Source organism: Coffea arabica, chromosome 2c, assembly GCF_036785885.1.
Source record: "Coffea arabica cultivar ET-39 chromosome 2c, Coffea Arabica ET-39 HiFi, whole genome shotgun sequence".
In the NCBI taxonomy this organism is placed as follows: domain Eukaryota; kingdom Viridiplantae; phylum Streptophyta; class Magnoliopsida; order Gentianales; family Rubiaceae; genus Coffea; species Coffea arabica.
The window spans coordinates 38,602,648-38,621,989 of record NC_092312.1 but is presented as its reverse complement, the minus strand read 5'-3'; the positions used below and the strand labels follow the sequence as shown (position 1 = coordinate 38,621,989).

General features: G+C 31.7%; 1 protein-coding gene across 1 annotated transcript; it reads left to right on the top strand.

Moving 5' to 3' along the window:
- The first annotated feature begins 2,583 nt into the window (after positions 1-2,583).
- On the top strand, positions 2,584-6,958 carry LOC113723286 (annexin-like protein RJ4). The gene is made up of 6 exons (XM_027246456.2): positions 2,584-2,737; positions 3,217-3,362; positions 4,094-4,315; positions 5,168-5,380; positions 5,482-5,571; positions 6,608-6,958. The coding sequence occupies exons 1-6, from the start codon at positions 2,665-2,667 to the stop codon at positions 6,806-6,808; spliced, it is 945 nt and encodes a 314-aa protein (XP_027102257.1). The 5' UTR covers positions 2,584-2,664; the 3' UTR covers positions 6,809-6,958.
- Positions 6,959-19,342: the final 12,384 nt, after the last annotated feature.

The window sequence follows — 19,342 nt, the reverse complement described above, 5'->3', positions numbered from 1 at the left end:
AGTTCTTTTTGTAAAAAAAATATAAATAAGAAAGAATTCAATATTTTTATTATTTTAAAATTATTTTACTTTTCTGTTTACCACCCAATTTTAATTCTAATCCTGATGAGTTAAAATTATACGACAATATTAGATTCTTCTTTATTTTCTTTCTTTGCAAAATCTAATTTTCTATCTACTTCTTTCCTATCTTTTTTTCTTTTCCTAGTATTAATAAGTGTGAAAAATATTTTGAGAAAATCCTTTTATTTTTTATGTTTTTGGAACTCTTAGAGTGAAATAAAATGGAAGTATAACCATTCCAATGTTTTACTTTTAATGATATATAAATAAGGTTAAATCCACTAAATTTTTTTTGAACATACTAGTTAGATTAACAATGAGGTAAAACATCTAGAAAAAAATGTTAGGGAGTAAAGAGATTGTATCACTACAATTTAAAGGGATAAAGTGATAATAACTGTTATATATATATATATACACACACACATGTGTGTAACACACAGATGTATATGATTGGCATCACATAACCAGAAGAACTTTGTAGTTTCTTTAGCACAAATAGAGTTTGTTTTCTTTTCGGTTTTCTTTTTTTGCTCAAGAAAATTTTTTCTCATTTTTATGTATTTTTTTTTTGTTTTTTGTCCTTGTAAGCAGAGACATAGATTTGATCTCTAATTTTAGGAAGATGTTGGTGATTCTTATGACTTCCCTATTAAATTTGAATAGGCCATACTTGTTCAATTTTGTACTTTTAAATTCCGCTAGGAAATTTTTTTTTCCGCTAGGAATATTTCAATTCTTTTACCCATGCAATTTTGTACTTTCAAAATCCACTAATAAATATATCAATTCTTTTACCCCCCCCCCCCAACTACCATTATCCGACAGCACAAGTAACTGTATCTATTACTATCGCTACAATAATGTGCTTGATAGTTATTGTTGCAAAATTTCGCTGTATTACATTTACAATCCCTACATAATTTTTTCTTGGTTTTTAACATTTTAATCATCATAATATTGATTTTGTTAATGAATTATCAACTTAATAATACAACAAAAAGGCAATTTTTGAATTGAAAATATATTCTCTCTGCCTAAATGGATTTGTAAGCTTAATTTTTCTTCGAGGGGTTGAACACATTACAAGAAAATCGAATTAGGGGAAGTCAGTTAAATTTTTAGAAGTTTAGTGGTTCTAAATGATAAACATCAAGGGAGGTTTTTTAAATTATCACCTTTCTATTTTCTAAAGGTGTTAGGAAAAGTGAATCTTAAAAGGTTTCAATAGTCAATCAAAAGATAACATTAAAAAAAAAAATCTTTAATGCGTGCTTCAAGATTATATTTGATCAGGCAAAAGACAATTTTGGAAAAAAAAATTGTTAGTACTTATACACGCAATGCTCACAAATTAAACTAATTTCAGTTGTGTCATTACTTTTTTTTTAGTTAGTACCTTATCTTTGGATTTTAAAACAATTTCTTTAGCACGATTATGAGACAAACAAAAATAAACAAATATCTGCTTATACTACGTGTCATGGTATGTATCACAGCGATCTTGCATGTTAGACAACTGGCAAACTTTCAGCAAAGAGACTCTTTCAACAGATTTGGGTCCTCTCGATTTTTTTCCTATTTGTCCATTTACGATGTGTCAAATCTCAAATTTTAAAAATATGATCCGAGCATATTATTACCCTTTTCTTGATGAATAGATCATTTTACTAAAGATCAACATAATTGGAAATTATTTTGACGTTTGATCCATATCTAAGATTTGGGGGGAAGGTAATAAACGTTTCAAAAATCGTGAGAAAATCTCAAATTATATATCGCATAGAGAAACATTTTTCTTTATATATATATATATATATATATATATATATATATATATATATATATATATATGTATGTATGTATATATTGCATGCGTTAGAGATCCAATCTCAAATCTTACCATATGACTAAGCACAATCTACTTATAAAAAAATGTTATTTACACTCCATTTTTTGTTATTTACACTCTCACCACTTATTTTATTATATATTCTAACAAATGAAAACAATATAATTAAAACTGTAGTGAAAATGTGATTAACAAAAATAAAAATACAAATAACGTTTTCCTTTTACTTTTATATATATATATATATATATATATATATATATATATATATATATATATATATATATATATATAAATACGCATCCCATCGTCTGTGGGGCAATTTGCAATGTTATTAAGTTATAACGCATGGTTTCACCATTGTGGTGTAATTGTAGTCTTCTCATATCTTAAAAGAAATTTTTTTTTTTCTATTTTTCGTAAAGTAGTTTTATATTGTTATTAGGTAAACAGACACCACTAAGTCAAAAATCAATTTCCAACCCTTGCCAGTCTGATTCCACGTAGCCAGAGAGGTTAACCAAAAACGTTTCAATTAGTCTCATTAAAGTACAAAATCAGGCAGACACCTGCTTTCTGGCAACCCTTTAATTACTATTAAATTAATTAACTGATGCGCCAATTGGCGTCACTTCCAACGTTTAATGTTTGTGGATTGTAACGCATTACTTCTATAAATTCAGGCTCATTGCAATAGAGCAACACGACAATCTTCTTCACGCACAGACACACACCAGACTTTTGCAACTATGGCAACCCTCATTTTCCCTGACCACCCTTCTCCAGTTGCAGATGCTGAAGCTCTTAAGAAGGCTTTTCAAGGTAACCATGAGAAAATTGACCAGTAACCTTTTTTCTTTAATCTTTAGATCATGTGTTTTTTTTTTCAAGACAGTGAAATATCCAAATTTATTTTCTTAACTTATACTATAAGTTCTTAATGAAATCAAGTACCATTTTTTCTTGTGTTGAATATTTTCTTATTTGACTTAATGAAATTATTTAGCAGTAATTTTTGCTTTTTCAAATGTCTAATATATGTAGTAATTTTTTCAGATCTTGAAAATTGAATTAAAAGCCAATTTTTTTCTTAACTTATATAAGTTCTTATTGAAATCAAGGACCATTTTTCAATCAATCCATTGAAAAATTTTCTTACTTGATTAAAATACATTGTCTTCTCGCTTTTTGGTTAAAGTAGGTTTTAAAATAATTATTTCATAGCTGTAGCTTTTGCGATTCCTTCTTCTATATTATAATTAAATAAATACGTGTTTTTTTTTTTTGGCAAAATTCTTTAGGATGGGGAACAAATGAGAAGGCAATAATATCAATACTGGGCCACCGGAATGCTGTTCAAAGGAAGTTGATCAGAAAAGCATACGAGGATATGTATGCTGAAGATCTTGTCAAGCGTCTTGAATCGGAACTGTCCGGCGACTTTGAGGTTCTGATTTCAACGAATCTACCACCCTTCTTTTATTCATTTATTCTTTTTCGGTTGGCGACCATTTGATTTCTTTATCATTTTTTAAAATTATTGTTTCCCAATTCTTTTTGATGATTTCCTCTTGCCCAAAAAAAAAAAAGGATTAATCCGGGACCCTCAATAGAAAATAGTTTTACCAGGGTGTAAGATGATAAGACCATGGGCCCACTCTATAGCTGCAGACTTTTTGTTGGTCTAGATTAGAGGGTCAAAGGTAGGACTGAGACGGGCAAGTCTGAAGGTAGCCTAATTGTTCCCGAAACAATTAGGGCCTAGCTTTGTATATTATTGGGTTGAGATGAGTTCGAGCCTTGAAATGATGCCAGATTAAATTATGAACTGAGCTTGAGTTTAATAAAATTAAATTATATTAGAGCCCAGCCCGACTAATTAAGTATAAAAGTTCTTGTTTTTTAATTCATAATGATGTATATTATTTAATAATTAATATATTATAACGTACATAATTTATAATGCATAGATAATGATAAAATAAAATAATATTATATGCATACCATGTATACAATTATGGATTAATTGTGAGCTTGAGCCGAGGCCTAAATTAGGCCTTGGTGCAAAAACTTGTAATGCAGTATCACCACGGAATTTTCCGATGGTCGGCATTTTCTTTTTCTGTCTTTTCCGAAAAAAAAAAATCAATAATCATCATATGGTCGAATTTAATGTAGAAAGTTATCTATCGATGGATATTGGATCCAGAGGAGAGGGATGCAGTCTTGCTAAATGTGGCAATTAAGCAAAAACCGTCTCCTGATTACCGAGTTATTGTTGAATTTTCTACCATTTACAACCCTGAGGAGTTCTTGGCTGTAAAGCGTGCTTATCAGCACCGCTTCAAGCATTCACTGGAAGAAGACATAGCTCAACATACCACTGGTGATTTGCGCAAGGTTTGTCACTTAATTTTCAACCTAAATTAATCTTAAATTCCTATCAAAAGTCTTGTTTGGACTGTTCAGCCTTAAATTGTTATTAGTGAAAGTTTGATATTCGAAGTTTGGATCCACGTTCAGTTCTTAATCTAGGAAATTAGACTTGCTAAATTTCTAATTTTACGAATTTGCCTCTTAAATTTTTGTAATTCTCCTTGCATTTTCGCTACGCTTCCCACAAAATTTTTTCTACCAACTCTTCAGTAAGTGTGCAAAAGGCATTTGAAGGTGGGAAAGTCTCAAAAACCTAGAATTTAGATGTAGTAAGTTTAACACATAATGTTCTTTAGACAACAAAAATGCTATAATCTACTTTCTATTTTGGCTTCTTATATCTCAACCTAAATTTAAGATATACATAGTTGATAATTGTGGTCATTAAATCCAGTAACTACAGGTTATGACTCCACCATTGCATGAAATTATATCTTTTTAAAAGACTTAAATTCATATTAAAACAAAGCTTATTCATCTGAATTGGTAGTCTTACATAGACACTTCTTCTATGATATCGTTTTCCAAATATTAGGCGTCAATTGAGTATTAATCTTTCTCGTACTTATAACACGTTAAAATTCTACGATGCAAAGTAATTAGGACGCATGCAACAAGTACAGAACTGAAGAAAAGACTAATCCACTTGGATCATTGATCCCATTTGTTAATCCAACATTGCTCGTAGGCTAATTGGTCCAAGCTAATGAGGTAATCAAAGCGAAAGGGCTTGCGGCAAATGAGTTTTACTACCTGTATATGGCAATTGAATTTGCGTTTGATGCTTTTTTGGGGTTGTCTTGGTGTTTGTTACAGCTTTTGGTTGGTTTGGCCAGTCCATACAAGTATGCTGGTGGTGAGATGGACGTGAAATTAGTGAAGTCCGAGGCTGATAAGCTTCAAGATTTGGTCAAAGATAAGGCTCTGAATCATGAAGAAGTCATTAGAATCATAACTACCAGAAGCAATGCTCAGATTGTGGCAACTCTAAACCACTATAAGGATAGCCATGGCACTGCAATCACCAAGGTGAAGCGAATAGCCCTTTAGCCTTTTGAACTTGTCTAATGAATTAACTTATGTGGATTAAGAAGAATGATTGTCATTATTTGTTTTGTGAATAATTGCAGCATTTGAAGGATGATCCAGCTAATGACTACTTAGCTGCGTTGCTTACAGCCATTCGATCCATTAATAATCCGCAGAAGCACTATGAGAAGGTGATATTTTAAATTTAGAATCCTGAACTAGTTGGATACCATATAATATCAACCAATAGAGATTCTCTCTGGAGCTTAGATAAAAAAAAAGGGGGGGGGGGGGGGGGAATGGGAGGACGTTTGGATTTGTTTTGCAAACGAGTATTCAAAACGTTAAATTAATGTGATGACAAGAATTAAAATCTTGGGAAAATGAAATTCTGGGATTTATGTGTCTAGGGTCTTAGAATATGATATTTTGAATACTAATTTCACTCAAAAAATTAATTGAAAATCTAAAGAGTTATATGTGAATTAATGTGATCATATTTCTCCATAAACGACACACAAATTGAGTAAGTGAGATGAAGTTTTGTTGGTTAATCCTCAGTGTCCGAGAATAAGTAGAATTTTTTTTTTTTTTATTTAGGTGAAATCAATAGTTTTGTTTTCTTCTTTAGAGGTGATGGGCCCAAGAAGGAATGGGCTGTGAAAAAGAATTAAATGAAACTCATTTTTTAACAAAATAAACTGTGAGACAGTTACATCATTTTTGGGTATGCCGGGGTTCTCTCAAAAGAAATAATAATTGGGCTAATTGAGGAAAGGAGAGTGTGGATTTTTTTTAAAAAAATAATATTATTTTCCTTGAACCTCTTTGGAAATATATGACTAGGTGACAATAAACGTTTTCTAGATTGTAAATTTTGTTTATCAGTGATCAGTAAAATAAAATATGACTTTTAATCTAATTATTTTGTTATGGACATATTGACTTAGGACTTAATTTAATAGCAAAAGTATCTAAATTTGTTTGTTATGTTCTCAAATTTGACGAAAATTAATGGCAAATGTAAACATTTAAGTCATTCATTATCAATCTATAAAGGATTCATGATCATCAATCTATAAAAGGAGAAAGAATTGTCATTAGCCATATTCTTTCCTTCTTGCTTCTTTTTTCTTATATCTAGTGTTACAAGAAACAACTATCTTTATGCAAGGATTCTACAAATTTAGTTTCTTAGGCATAATAGCTCAATTTTGTGCTCTATAGGTACTCCGTATTGCACTAAACAAGCCGGGGACTGATGAGGATGCAATCACCCGAGTTATTGTTACAAGGGCTGAAAAAGACTTGAATGATATCAAGGAAATTTATTATAAGCGTAACAGCGTGGCTCTTGATCATGCAATTTCCAAGGAAACCTCCAGCCATTACAAAGCTTTCCTTTTGGCTTTGTTGGGGAAGGATTAGAAATAGAACCCTATTTTTAGCATATTGGCTTTTAAACTTTTGAGTGTGGATGGAGTTTGGTACTGAAAATTGTTATGGGTCTTTGTTTTAATTAATGACTTCTTCTATTTTCCGTTTGAATATATTAAGATTGGAGACTTTTGATTACTTCTCTAAATGGCTTCAAACTATAGTTAATTAAGGTAGGAACCTTGTCTATGGACTCGGTAGATGAATCATTGGTTCAATTGGTGGTAAGTGATTGAATCGATGCGTCAATAGAATAACATTTTTACAATTTCTGTCCCATTGTGATTTTGGATTCCTTCATAATAATTCTTTTATTGTTTAAACTTAGCCACTTAACTCCTTGAGGCTTCGTAAACTGAAAAAGTAGACGGAGATCAACTTTACTGATGGCTAGTGATTGATTGAGATGCACGTCAAAAGCGCGTTTGGCTTAGATTTTCCAACAAGGATTCTGATATTTCGCAAAAATTACCCCGGCCAAAGGTCGAACAAATAACATAGGACAAGTTGTCGTCGTCCTCACAGGAATTGGTTTTCTAAATACCAGAACAAATATTTATCTATCCCTAATTTAACCTATTCTATATTTAAAAAGCTAAATATAACTTAAATAAAATAAATCTCAAGTAAACAAAGAGAATAAAATCCCATAATATGAATGCAACCAAGACAAATGGAAATCAAATTACACAACACACGATCTTTTAGTCCTTGTAGAAGAATTGAATTGTTAAAAACTTCGTGGCAAAAGCTCGTATTGCATAAATTACCTTATCTCTAGGCATAGCGCGTTTATCTCAAACTAAAAATGTACTATATCTTTATACTAGATTAATTAATTCAAGAAACGTTAAGTCTACAAAGTTCCTAATTTAGAATGAGACTAGTGTAGATCTTCCAATTTTTAACAGCCACACAAATAAACTAGATTCTATCTCTAGCGAGTTTTATCTTGTGTTCTTAATGTCATTATTTCTGATTATTTCTGTCTCTTCTCAATCTCAATGAAAATTATTTAATCATGCAATTGGTGATAACAAAATTACAAGCATTAAGTATTTAAATCAATAACAAATATAACCAGAACATTCAAGTACAAGAGATATATAAAGTTAAGACATTGAATGAAGTCGGCCTAACATGGCCTTGGTTAAAAAAAAATTAGGATAAAAGTGTTCATGCTAGTTTTTGGCAATCCGATGCCTGATGTCATGTTTGTTATCCACCGTGGTAGGTGACATGCATGGGGTATATATATACAATTAGCTCATCCACAGTTAAATTTTACATTTATAACATCTTAAATACCTCACACGAGATTTTTCGCAAGTATACAAATCGCGAGCGAGTATAGAGTATTAAGAATCGATCCCACAGGGAAGAGTGATAATTACCGGTGTTTTTTGAACTCCTTTATTATCTAGACTACCATAATATAAAATTAATGAAAATAACACTAGAAAGCTCCTAGAGATATGGAATTCCTTACTACTCTTGCAAATGAAATTATCGGTTAAGTGACTCCTATTATCTTGGTTAATTATGGCGTAATTTCCTAATATACGTGATACCCACTTTCGCCGGTGTGTCAACTATACCTATAGTTAATTCATACCTACTTTTGTGGTTATGAAACTAACTACAAGTTTATTTCTTCTATGAAATTACATGAAATAATGCACTAAAACCGCAAAGGTGCACCTCTACTTTCGTGAGTATACTTCCTAGATTTATCACTTCCTTGAATTAGTGTTAAATTCCAATTCTCATTGCAAATTTAACATCTTAAAATTATCACAATTAATGGCCGGTTAATCATGATTAGAAAAGCAAAAGTGATAAATAACTTGCTCAAAAGAATATCATCAAATAACCAAGTAAACATCACTAACAAAATATAGAAAGTTCATTCATAACTCTAGGCATAAACTTTAGCAAAACATATAAAAACACAAATCCAAAACTTGCATATTAACCATATTTAAGAATCCAATACAAAAGATAAAGAGTTGGAGAAGAGATAACCCTTGTTACTTGAACTTCAACCCCTCCTTCTTCATCCTAATTTTCATCCTAATCTAGCCAATATACAAGAGTGGATAACACACATAACTAACCAAACTATTCTACTCTAACTAATGAACTAAGAAAATTCTAGTAAAGACTACATCTTTTGTGAGTTTCTCTAACCTTCCAAAGTTGTGAAAATCTTCTCCAAAGCCTTTATTTATAGAGGAATTCAAGCTCATGGTGAGCTGTTAAAGTCGGTGTAAATTGCTCCTTGGAATCACCAAAAGATGCTTCTTGAATTCTCTATACTTGCTTGCTCAGTTCCAGCTGAATTTTTTGCAAGTAAATTGGTCAAAAAGCTTGTGTGAAAAGAGTACAAGTTGCAGAGCAAGTTACAACTGAAATCCACTAAAACGAGGGTAGAAAATGCAGCCTGAGCCCGCATTTTGGCCCCCGTTTTACTCTTTGCAGGTTTGCACTTTTCTGGGCAGAATTCTTCCTTACTCTATTTTTTATCCAATTTCAACTGATAGTTTCTTGATGTTAGAGGCTAAACTAGCTCTTGTGTAAAACACAAAAGTTGTAGTCCTTTGAGTTAGCTTTTCAATGCATCAAGATTCATCTGATTTGGAGCTCTGTGGACTAAGAAATGACCAAATTACCCTCAACTAGTCAGAACCTTGTTTCAGCTTCGACTATAGACAATTCACTTTTATATTTCAACTTTTTGACAATGATAAAGACTGAATTCAATTTCTCTATACCAAATATAGATTTATCTCTTAGCTTCAAAATGGTACAAGAATCACCTCAATACAATGCTTGTAACTCAAGATATAGCCGAAATACTACAAAGTGTCAAAGCTGAAAAACTTTTCTTCTTTTGTTCTTGATTGCATTTCCTCTTTTGCACTTCATATTCTCTTTTTATCACTTTAAACCATCATTAATCATCCAATTATCTTTTCAAATCACTCCAATTAATGATTGAATCCTTAAACCTATAAAAACATGAAGTTTTTACCATAAATATCCGTAGAAATGCAATTTTTACCACTTTAAACCACAAAATGCATATTTTCACTAAAATCTTAGTTAATTAGCTATAAAACTAATTAAAACACATCAAAACTAACTAATAAAACACACTTAAAACACATAAAATATCAACTTATCAGTAGGCTAATTATTGCAAGCGTGCCACCTGGTTTGCACCAAAAAAATAATAGAAACAAGCTAATATTGGTAAATAAGAAGATGCATGTCAATATTTTCTGACTTCCAGACGATTGTTATTCGTCTGACATTAAGTTGCGTTAAGAAATTAAAATTAATAACAAAGCAACTGATTCAGAAAGCAATGGAAAAGTAATCTGATTTGTAAAGGAAAGCTAATAAAAATACCTTAACATGAAATGTAAAGATTGTTGAAAATCATAATGATTGCTTGAACAGAGAAAGGAAATTGGTTGAAAATTCATATCAAACTACAAGAAATACGCACAAAATCTAACTTCAACTTGCTTGGAAACATGAAATGGAAAGTTTAAACGAAAGGGAAATGATTGCAAGAAAGCTTGAGAAATCCTAAATTTCACCTAAAGAATCTATGAAAACTTCTAAAGTGAGAGCATTTTCCTATGAAGACTACTATTCTTGAGAGAATTTCTTTAAGTGTTTCTCATGCTTAGAGTTGGTGAATGTTTTGATGCAATCTCCAAGTATTCATAGTAGTGCACTCCTTTATTTGTCATGGTAGTTGCTGATAAATTCACTCTCTTCTTATGCTTTTATGACTGATTTAGTGGTTTATCCGCTTGCTTCATGGGCTTATTGCTAATTTGGTGGTCCATTTTTTAAGATAACTTCTTATCACATCAACCATGCTAACTAAAATATAGGTAGTGATTACTACACATTTCTTCATCTCATGGATGGCATAACTACCACATCCCTAAGTCCTAAGACTATGATCTGGTGCATGAATCCTGATAAATCAGCTAGCATAATTAGCTTTCTTTCTCTCTTTTATATCTACAAATATTAGCATATGTTTGTGCATATCAATGGATGTGTGAATATCAACCATCATGTCAATTATTGCTCAGTCTCAAATGGATGCTGTTGATAAATTCCTATCTGCCGATTACAACTAGTCAACATCATGCTAAATAAGAGTACTCCTCTTCAATCTTCAATTGGCATATTGATAAATTCTTGCCAGTCGATAAGTTTTGAGCTCCAATAGATAACCCCAAGCACTCTAATTAATGCATCTTCATAAGGTTTAACAGAGTGCTTGAACATAATACCAATTTCTAAGTAATTAGCTGCAATATTTATCTCTTTTTTCACCGTTTCCATTGGTATCCTTTTTGAGCTAGTAATGATCATCTTATACAATCAACAAGAAACCTTTAGATTCCATGCAACATGCCACTGTTCATATGACATATGGACAAGTTTCGCCAATTTTGGTCTCTTATGCTTTTTGATCATATATCTCTCTCTATCATTAGTGTGCCGATATTTCGAATATTGGCAATAATATCTTAATTTGACCGATTCTTGATCAATGAATCGCTGCCCTCTATTCCTACTTTTTCTTCTTTGTTGCAAATAATATCAATTTGACGACTTAGGATTTTTGCTCCAATTGATTTCTTTTTGTGTTGACAAGGCTAATCACTTTAGATGTATGTTCTAGCATTTGAGTCTTATCAGTATGTATCAATAAATCAGTACTGTCATACATTGATGAATCGGCAACATCTAGCTTCCCATGTTAAGTTTGGGAGCCTCCTCCCAAAATGTCATTTTTAGAGGTATTGATCGACTGGTTTTCCCCTTTCAAGCACAAAGTGTGACAAACTTACCTGCTCAAATTGCTACTATCAGTCTTCCAATGGTGCAATCATTGATTGACCAACAAAACCTCCATATTGTCCCCCAGCATGGATATGCCTATTTCTACGTTGATGAACATCTATCCCTGCAATAATGAGATCAACAGTGGTGCTTTTTTTTTCCATTATTGATGGCATTTTTCATCGAATCCGTAGTCACTATCAGTTGTTTACCCACCTATTTTATTTGGGTTACAACTGATGAATCAAAACCTGTAAGGTGTCAATATCTGTGGTATTCAAATTTAGTTGCTCTTTCACCATGGTCTGTCATGGCAATTGTAGTGGCTGGCAATTCATCTTTTGATAATTGTCATTTAAGCCAAGTATAAGGTTTGCCATTAGCTATTAGAATTGCTTATCTTTTAAGGAGTTGTGACTATGAGTACTATTATAAGAAATATCTGCATCATGTATAGATAAACCAGTACCACAACACATTGATGAATCAATTACTTGGTGTAATGCATTTTTCGTTCCTTGTATCTCTTGACTTATTTTGCCTAATAACTCTTGGATCATTTCTTTGAACATCATGGAATGCTTGTTTAACAACCATTCTATTGTTTGGTTCAAAATCTCACGGGTAGCGTCATTGGTACCAACTAGATATTAGTCGGCTGCTCATTGACCTTTGAATCCTTATGGGCTGATACCGTTGGAGTTGTCTCATCGAAATTAAGGGTTCTTCCCTTATCAATTTCTCTGTCTTTCACCATAGCTCTTTATTGACCACCTTGCCACGGTTCCACCGGGTGTACCATTACGCTTGTGATAGTTTTTGGTAGCTGATGAATTGATGACAGTGTCGTGGTTGGTATCCACAATGGTGAACTGATTTTTTTGAGCATGCTACCTATTTTGCACTAGGAAACCAATGAATCCGTTTGGTTGGCATGATTTGTTAAACAAATTTTTAACTATTATTCAACTTGCATCACAAATATAATTTCCAACCATATTTTCATCTTGCATACATCATATCATAAAAAATGCTAAAATATTATTTCAAATATATATTTTTTCAAATAATCTCCTATCCTAACACACCCAATGTAAACGAGTTGATATTAGTAAATAAGAAGATGCACGCAGATATTTTCTAATTTCCATATAACCACTATTAATTCTGCTTTAGCAGTTTCAAGGATTTAAAACTTATAACAAAGTGACTGGTAAAGAAATCAATGTGAAAGTAGGCTGATTTGTAAAGGAAATCTGATAAGAATACCACAACATAAAGTGTAAATATTGCAGAAAATTATAAAGATTGCTTAAATAGAGAGAGGAATTTGGTTGGAAATTTTTGTCAAATTAAAAAAATACTCACAGAACCTAACTTAGACTTGCTTGAAAACATTAAATGGAAAGCTTAAATGAAAGAGAAATGGTTGCAAGAAAGCTTGGAAATCCTGAGTTTACCCTAATGAATCTATAAAAGCTTCTAAATTGAGAGAATTTTTCTAGTAAGACTACTATTCTTGAGAGAATTTCTTTGAGTTGTTTGTCATGTTGAGAGTTAGTGAATGTTCTGATGTAATCTCTGAGTATCTATAATAGTATGCTCCTTTATTTGTGGTAGTAGTTGCTGATAAATTCACACTCTCTTCTTATGGCTTCATGACCGATTTAATGGTCCACTCCCTTGATTCATGAGTTCATTGTTGATTTTATGATCCACTTCATAAGCTAACATCTTGTTACATCAACTACGTCAGCCAAAACATGGGTACTGGTTACTACCCATTTTCTCACTTCATGGATGGCATACCTACCACATCCCTAACTTCTAAGACAATGATCTGGTGCATGATGTCTAATAAATTGGCTAGCATAGTTAACTTCCTTTCTTCCTTTGATATCTGCACATATTAGCATATGTTCATGCATATCAATAAGCGTGTAAATGTCAACCATCATACCGATTATTGATCCTTCTCAAATGGATGCTGTTGATATGTTTCTATCCGCTAATTATGATTAACCAATATCACTCTGTCTAGGTATCATTGTCATACTAAATAAGAGCACTCCTGATCAATCTTCAACTAGCATATCGATAAATTCTTGCATGCTAATTGATTATAAATATTACACCAATAATAAGCAAATTAAAAAGTACAACTAAGAATTTCCTTGAAAACCTCTAGAAGCACAAAACAAAAGAACAAAAAAGAAAGAGTAAAAGAAGTGCATCAAATTGTCTTCTCTACAACTATACTGCTTCCTCCTTGCCACATGTTCGTCTCTCGTCTCTTGGATGATAAGAAAAATATGGTATGGATGTGGTCTAGACAAAATGTCCTACTTTGCTATTGTTCTTTGCTATCTATAATAAGTTTGTAAGGTTTTCTAAGTGGTTTGATAATAAATCACAAAGTGATTTAGCCATTACGAACTTTGAATCAAATAAAGAAATTAGTGTTGCATGAGGAATCAGATTGCATTTGCCACCGACTTGAACTAAATATATCACTAATAAGTGTTAATCTTGTATAAGTTTTCATGTGCATTTTGGTGTAGTTTTCATGAGTTTTGTATTGTTAAGTTAATTTAATTATTGTTTGGTAAACTTTTGCACTTTTATATGGTTTAAGAAGAATGATACATCTATTAATCAATTTGTTGTTATTTCTATCTATTTTGCAGATTTTCAAGCATATTTGGATTGAAATCAAAGTGGAAAAATAAAGAAATACAAGTGTGCAAGTGAAATGGAGTGAGAAAGGAGAAATCAAAGAATGGAGGCCAACCAATTGGAGGTTAGAAAAGGGTGCCAATCGCTTTTAGTTGCCTAATGTGCAAATTGGTAGTGACTAGGATTTCCTTTATGTATCCAATTTCCAAATCTTGAACTATATAAATAGTAGTCTTTAGAGACAAAGAGACTCTTTTACATTAGTTTTAACATTTTTAATTTTAGTTTGAACTAGAGATACATTTATTTTTACCAGCTTTCGACTTGTATGAGATATTAGTAGAGAAGAAGAAAGAGCTCTCAAACAATTTTTGGCATAAAGAGTTTCTTCCTCTTTTCTCTTTATTTTTGATCTATAGAATTTATCTTCTATAAATTCTTTTGTGTCTTTTATTTATATTATGAGTAGTTAAATGAATCTATTCTACGGTTAGAGTGGAGTCAATTATGCTTAGTTGACCATCCTTATTCATTGATTAATAAGCTTTCATGCATGTTATATTGTACTTTTGATTTTTACTTTTGCAATTAATTGGATACTTAATTGTAAAGTATCTAAGGTAGTGGTTAGCAAATTCAAGTAGTTAATTGCTATTAGTTGGTAAAAATATGATCTTTATCGTGTCAATCATGAAAATACATGAGCACAAAAAGAGTTTTCTATGATCTTGTGTTCAGAAAAAATAATTCATGTTGTGTATTTTTCCCCATATTATTACCCTCGAGTAAATTTTTGAAGTATACAATAAGCTTTTCTACTCATGAATACTTGATAAAGCCTCATTCATACCTCCTTTAATCCTAACAAATAGTTGTGGCTCAAAGGAGGAGGAGAAAGAATTCAAAAACTATAATGGGTAGCCATGCAATTGTATTTAAAAATGCCAGATTTGGGAATACAACCTGATTCTTGCATGCACAGTGCCTTGTTAAAAGATCTAAACAAGGACTATAAATCATATGTTGTACAGTACCTTGACCATGTAGTTGGGAAGTGAAGATAAGAGCTGACCAAAGGACTTGAAACAATCATACTCATAACATAGACCTTTGAGGATCTAGTTCACAAGGGGGATACTGAAATGTCAAAGACATTGTGCATGATTGAATAGTTCAATATCTTCTGAAACTATGTGCTTTTCCAAGATGAGTGACTACATATGAGTTGCATTCAATGAAATTTTGTGTTGGACACATTTTGAGAAAACTTCTCTACATTGTGAAGCAAGTACCAATACATTGTTCATATATCACTTGAAATTTTGACTCTTCAACTTGATATATATGCAATGAAATGGCTACTCACTAATTGAGAATAATATATGTAGTTAGTTTTGTGTAGAATCTTTGCATATTTTTCTATCCAATTTTGAATAGTGTTAACTCCGACAATCTAAGTATTAGTTTTCTGGCATTCTTGATAGAGTTGATAGTCTTCTATTTTACAAATCCATGAGAGTGAACCTTAGATTGCAGAAAAGTCTTAAAAGAATTACAAAGTTATTTTATTCCAAAAAGTAGTTTCTTCTCTAAAAACTTGGTAGGGATTTTCTTATTATTTATATCATGACTTTTAATTTATCATTTTTCTTCTGGTTTTCTACCTTGTAGGTCCTGAAGTGTTGGTTGCATTCTCCAGGATATGATCTAAAACTACTTGTTTTTGGTTTTGTACTTGAAAAATAAATATATAGTATTATGTTCAATGAAGTTTGTTTTTTATTTCCAATTCTATTAGACCGGATGCTTGCTTATACTAGGTTCCCAATTCTTAAAGATCACATATACATGCTCCAAGGAGTCTTATTGGCTAAGGGGTCTTGTTATTTTCTATGCTCACTTTGCTGCATCATAATTTGTTTTCATCTATGTGGACAAGTGCACATAATTTCTATTACATAGTGATATATAAGCTTTTTGGTTTTGGCTTTAAGGTTAAAATAGTTATATTGCTCATTACCTCCCAACTTATTCTTTAACTTGTTGTATTTAAACTGACAACTAGATTAATGTTGATAAAATGTTTCTTGAGGATTAGTGTTGATAAATATTCCAATACTACTATTAGTCAATTTCTTGAGCTAAGATGAACAAGCAAGCAATAATGGTTACCTAATAATATCATTATTGACCTAATCATTCAAGAAGTAGGTTACATGCATCTAAAAGAGGAGACCAATATTCACATAATTGATCACTAGTCTGGCTTCTCTTGTTTGTCTAACAATTGTATTGAATATTTATATTGAATAAAGTGCTTATATAGTAGATTATATTTTAATGGTTTTGACCCGTTATTAAGGCAAAATGAATTAATACCTCAGTACTTGATTTTTCTGACAGGTTGGTGTACTTCATCTTTTCAAAGCAAAGCCACTGTGCAAGTTTAGTTGGGATCTTAAGAATTTTGGTGTTATTTATTGAATCCTTTTAATGGATAGTGAACTTCATTTTCTTCAAGCAAATGTTGGTAAAGTCGAGTTGGGAAATTGTAGATTTTCTAGTGTAATTTGGTGATTTTAATCTATTTGAAAATTGTAGTTGACATTATATTGATGACCAATGGTATTTCAATTTTGATAGTAATATTCATTGGAAATGATTGTCTACCATTTTTTGAGCATTTTTTTAGTCCGTATACAAGACTAAATGATTGTTGCTTTTAGTCTTGTTTTTAAAAAACAAAAACAAAAGCATACTCTTCGTTGTTGATTATGTCATCACCAAAAGCCCCTGAGATAGTGCTTTTGGCATGAGTTTCTGTGGCAATTGCATTGTCAGGAAAAGTTGATTTTTCTGATGATAATGTTGTCCTTTATCATTTTTAACTTTTCTCAATGGTGAATAGGTGACCATATATTTGCTGACGACATTCCCTTAGGAAAACTTTTTCTAACGAATTTTCCTACTTTTTTCTAACAAATTGATTTGTCACTGAAAGATTATTGTTTTATGGTGATATATGTAGAACTATAAGGACTTGATGACTTGAAGAATTTGCTGAACTCCGAGAATTTGATGGCAACTTGATGCAGTGACTTCAAGTTTTCATCCAACAACCTCAATAAATTGTCAAACAAAGAGGTATCATTTTCTGTAGGCCTACGTTAGGGTTTCCTATCTTAGTGAGTTCTTTTGTTTTTCAGTTTTCAAAAGTTTGGGTAGATTGACTCCGGTTACTATCACGAGTCAAGACATGCCTTTAAAACCATAAATCACATATAGTACCCTGTGAGTTAGTTGTGCCTTCAAGGACCAAATAGTAAAGCCAAGATATCAGCATGACCCATTATTGTGGTCCAATGCATCTGAATAGACCCTATTAAATTTAACTTATACATTGGACCAAATTTAATGAAGCCTTATTCTAGAATTGGGCTTTGATATGAACAATATGATTAATCAAGAAAAATATATTTATGTATTTTTTGACTTTTAAAATGTCAAAACTTTCATGTTACCACACACCTTTTTGCCAAAATGCTTTATCACTTTCCTTTACTATATATGCCTTGATGTTACTCCATAATTTATACTATCCACACTTGAGGCACATTCATGCGAGTATTAATAAAAGTTGCTATCCTATTTTCTTTTTTAAAAAAAATATTGATGTTTGTGTAATTTTCAATATCAATGGAAGTAAATTATCTTGTCATTCTGTGAGGACCCGTAAATTTCTTTTCTTTTCTTTTATATTATTTTATTTTATTTTTTCGCATGCATTTTCTTCACTATACCCTATTATATTGATTTTTCCAAAGATTTTATAAGTGAATAGAGTTTTTAAATCATTTTCCTAGTTTAAGTTAGTTCTTATTAACTTTGAAGTAGATTATGGACGTAGGACCCGCTAGTGCGGTAAATGCGATATATTTTGACAACTTGTTAGAGTTTTGTATTAAGTGATAATATTTTACAAGAAGCTATGAGACAATTAGAGGTTAGTTAGATAGATTAACCATTGGGAGAAAGAAGATAAACTTAAACCCTAAAAGGTGGCACGTGTCGCGACCCGATTGGATGGTGGATTTGACCAACCTTTCTTTAACTTTCCTAAAACCAATTTTGACCAAGATTTTTTCATTTTCTCATCCATCTTGGCGGGCCCTCTTGAGAGAAAAGAACAAGAGAGAAACCTCAATTTCAACTTCTAAATTTACTTGAATCTTGAGTTTTAGCCAATCACTTTGCAAATCATTCCATAAAAATGTTAACTTAGGAGGATTGAAGAGGTTGGTGGAATGACTTTGTAGGAGGAAACTCTAAGCTACCATCTTTCCTAAGGTTCCAAGGTAACTTACCTAGAAATTTCCTTTTACTCTTAATAATTGCAAATTAATGGATTATAGTTGTTAAAAATGTTGTTTTGTGGAAGATTTCATGGTTTGAGCTAGAGTTAGGTTAAATTTCAGTTTTTATGGTGATTTTTCTGCCCACATGTGATGAGCAATGGTTGGTCATAGAATGATAGCTTTATATTGTGTAAAATGAAGCTTTGATATGCTAGTTTTGGTTGCCTAAAGAAATTTCAGCTAGGGTGCATAAATTTCAGTTTTAGGATTTCCAATTTGCCCTATTTTTGTACTGTATGTTCGTCCATATTAAAGTCCGAATCAGGCTCAGGTCAAAACATGAAAGTTTTAGTAAATAGTGTTAACTAGCTGACCAAATTTCAGCTTAATCGGAGTACTGTATCTTGTGAAATGACCAAAATACCCTTGACTGCCCACAAGCCTTGTTTCACGGACAGTTTTCTGTTTTCTCTGAAATTTCGATTTTTGACCATGAAAATGCATGATTTGGCTTTGGAAGTCTTCATAAGAAATATAGGTATATGTCTTGGCTTTGAAACGTCATAAGATTCGTCTCAATCGGACAAGTGTAGCTTCAGTTGTGGTTATCATGCCG

Bases quoted from the DNA above. Each gene is read 5' to 3' on its own strand.
- LOC113723286 (XM_027246456.2), top strand. From the start codon at position 2,665: ATGGCAACCCTCATTTTCCCTGACCACCCTTCTCCAGTTGCAGATGCT. The intron at 2,738-3,216 runs GTAACCATGAGA...AAAATTCTTTAG, and splicing joins TCTTAAGAAGGCTTTTCAAG to GATGGGGAACAAATGAGAAG. The intron at 3,363-4,093 runs GTTCTGATTTCA...AATTTAATGTAG, and splicing joins AACTGTCCGGCGACTTTGAG to AAAGTTATCTATCGATGGAT.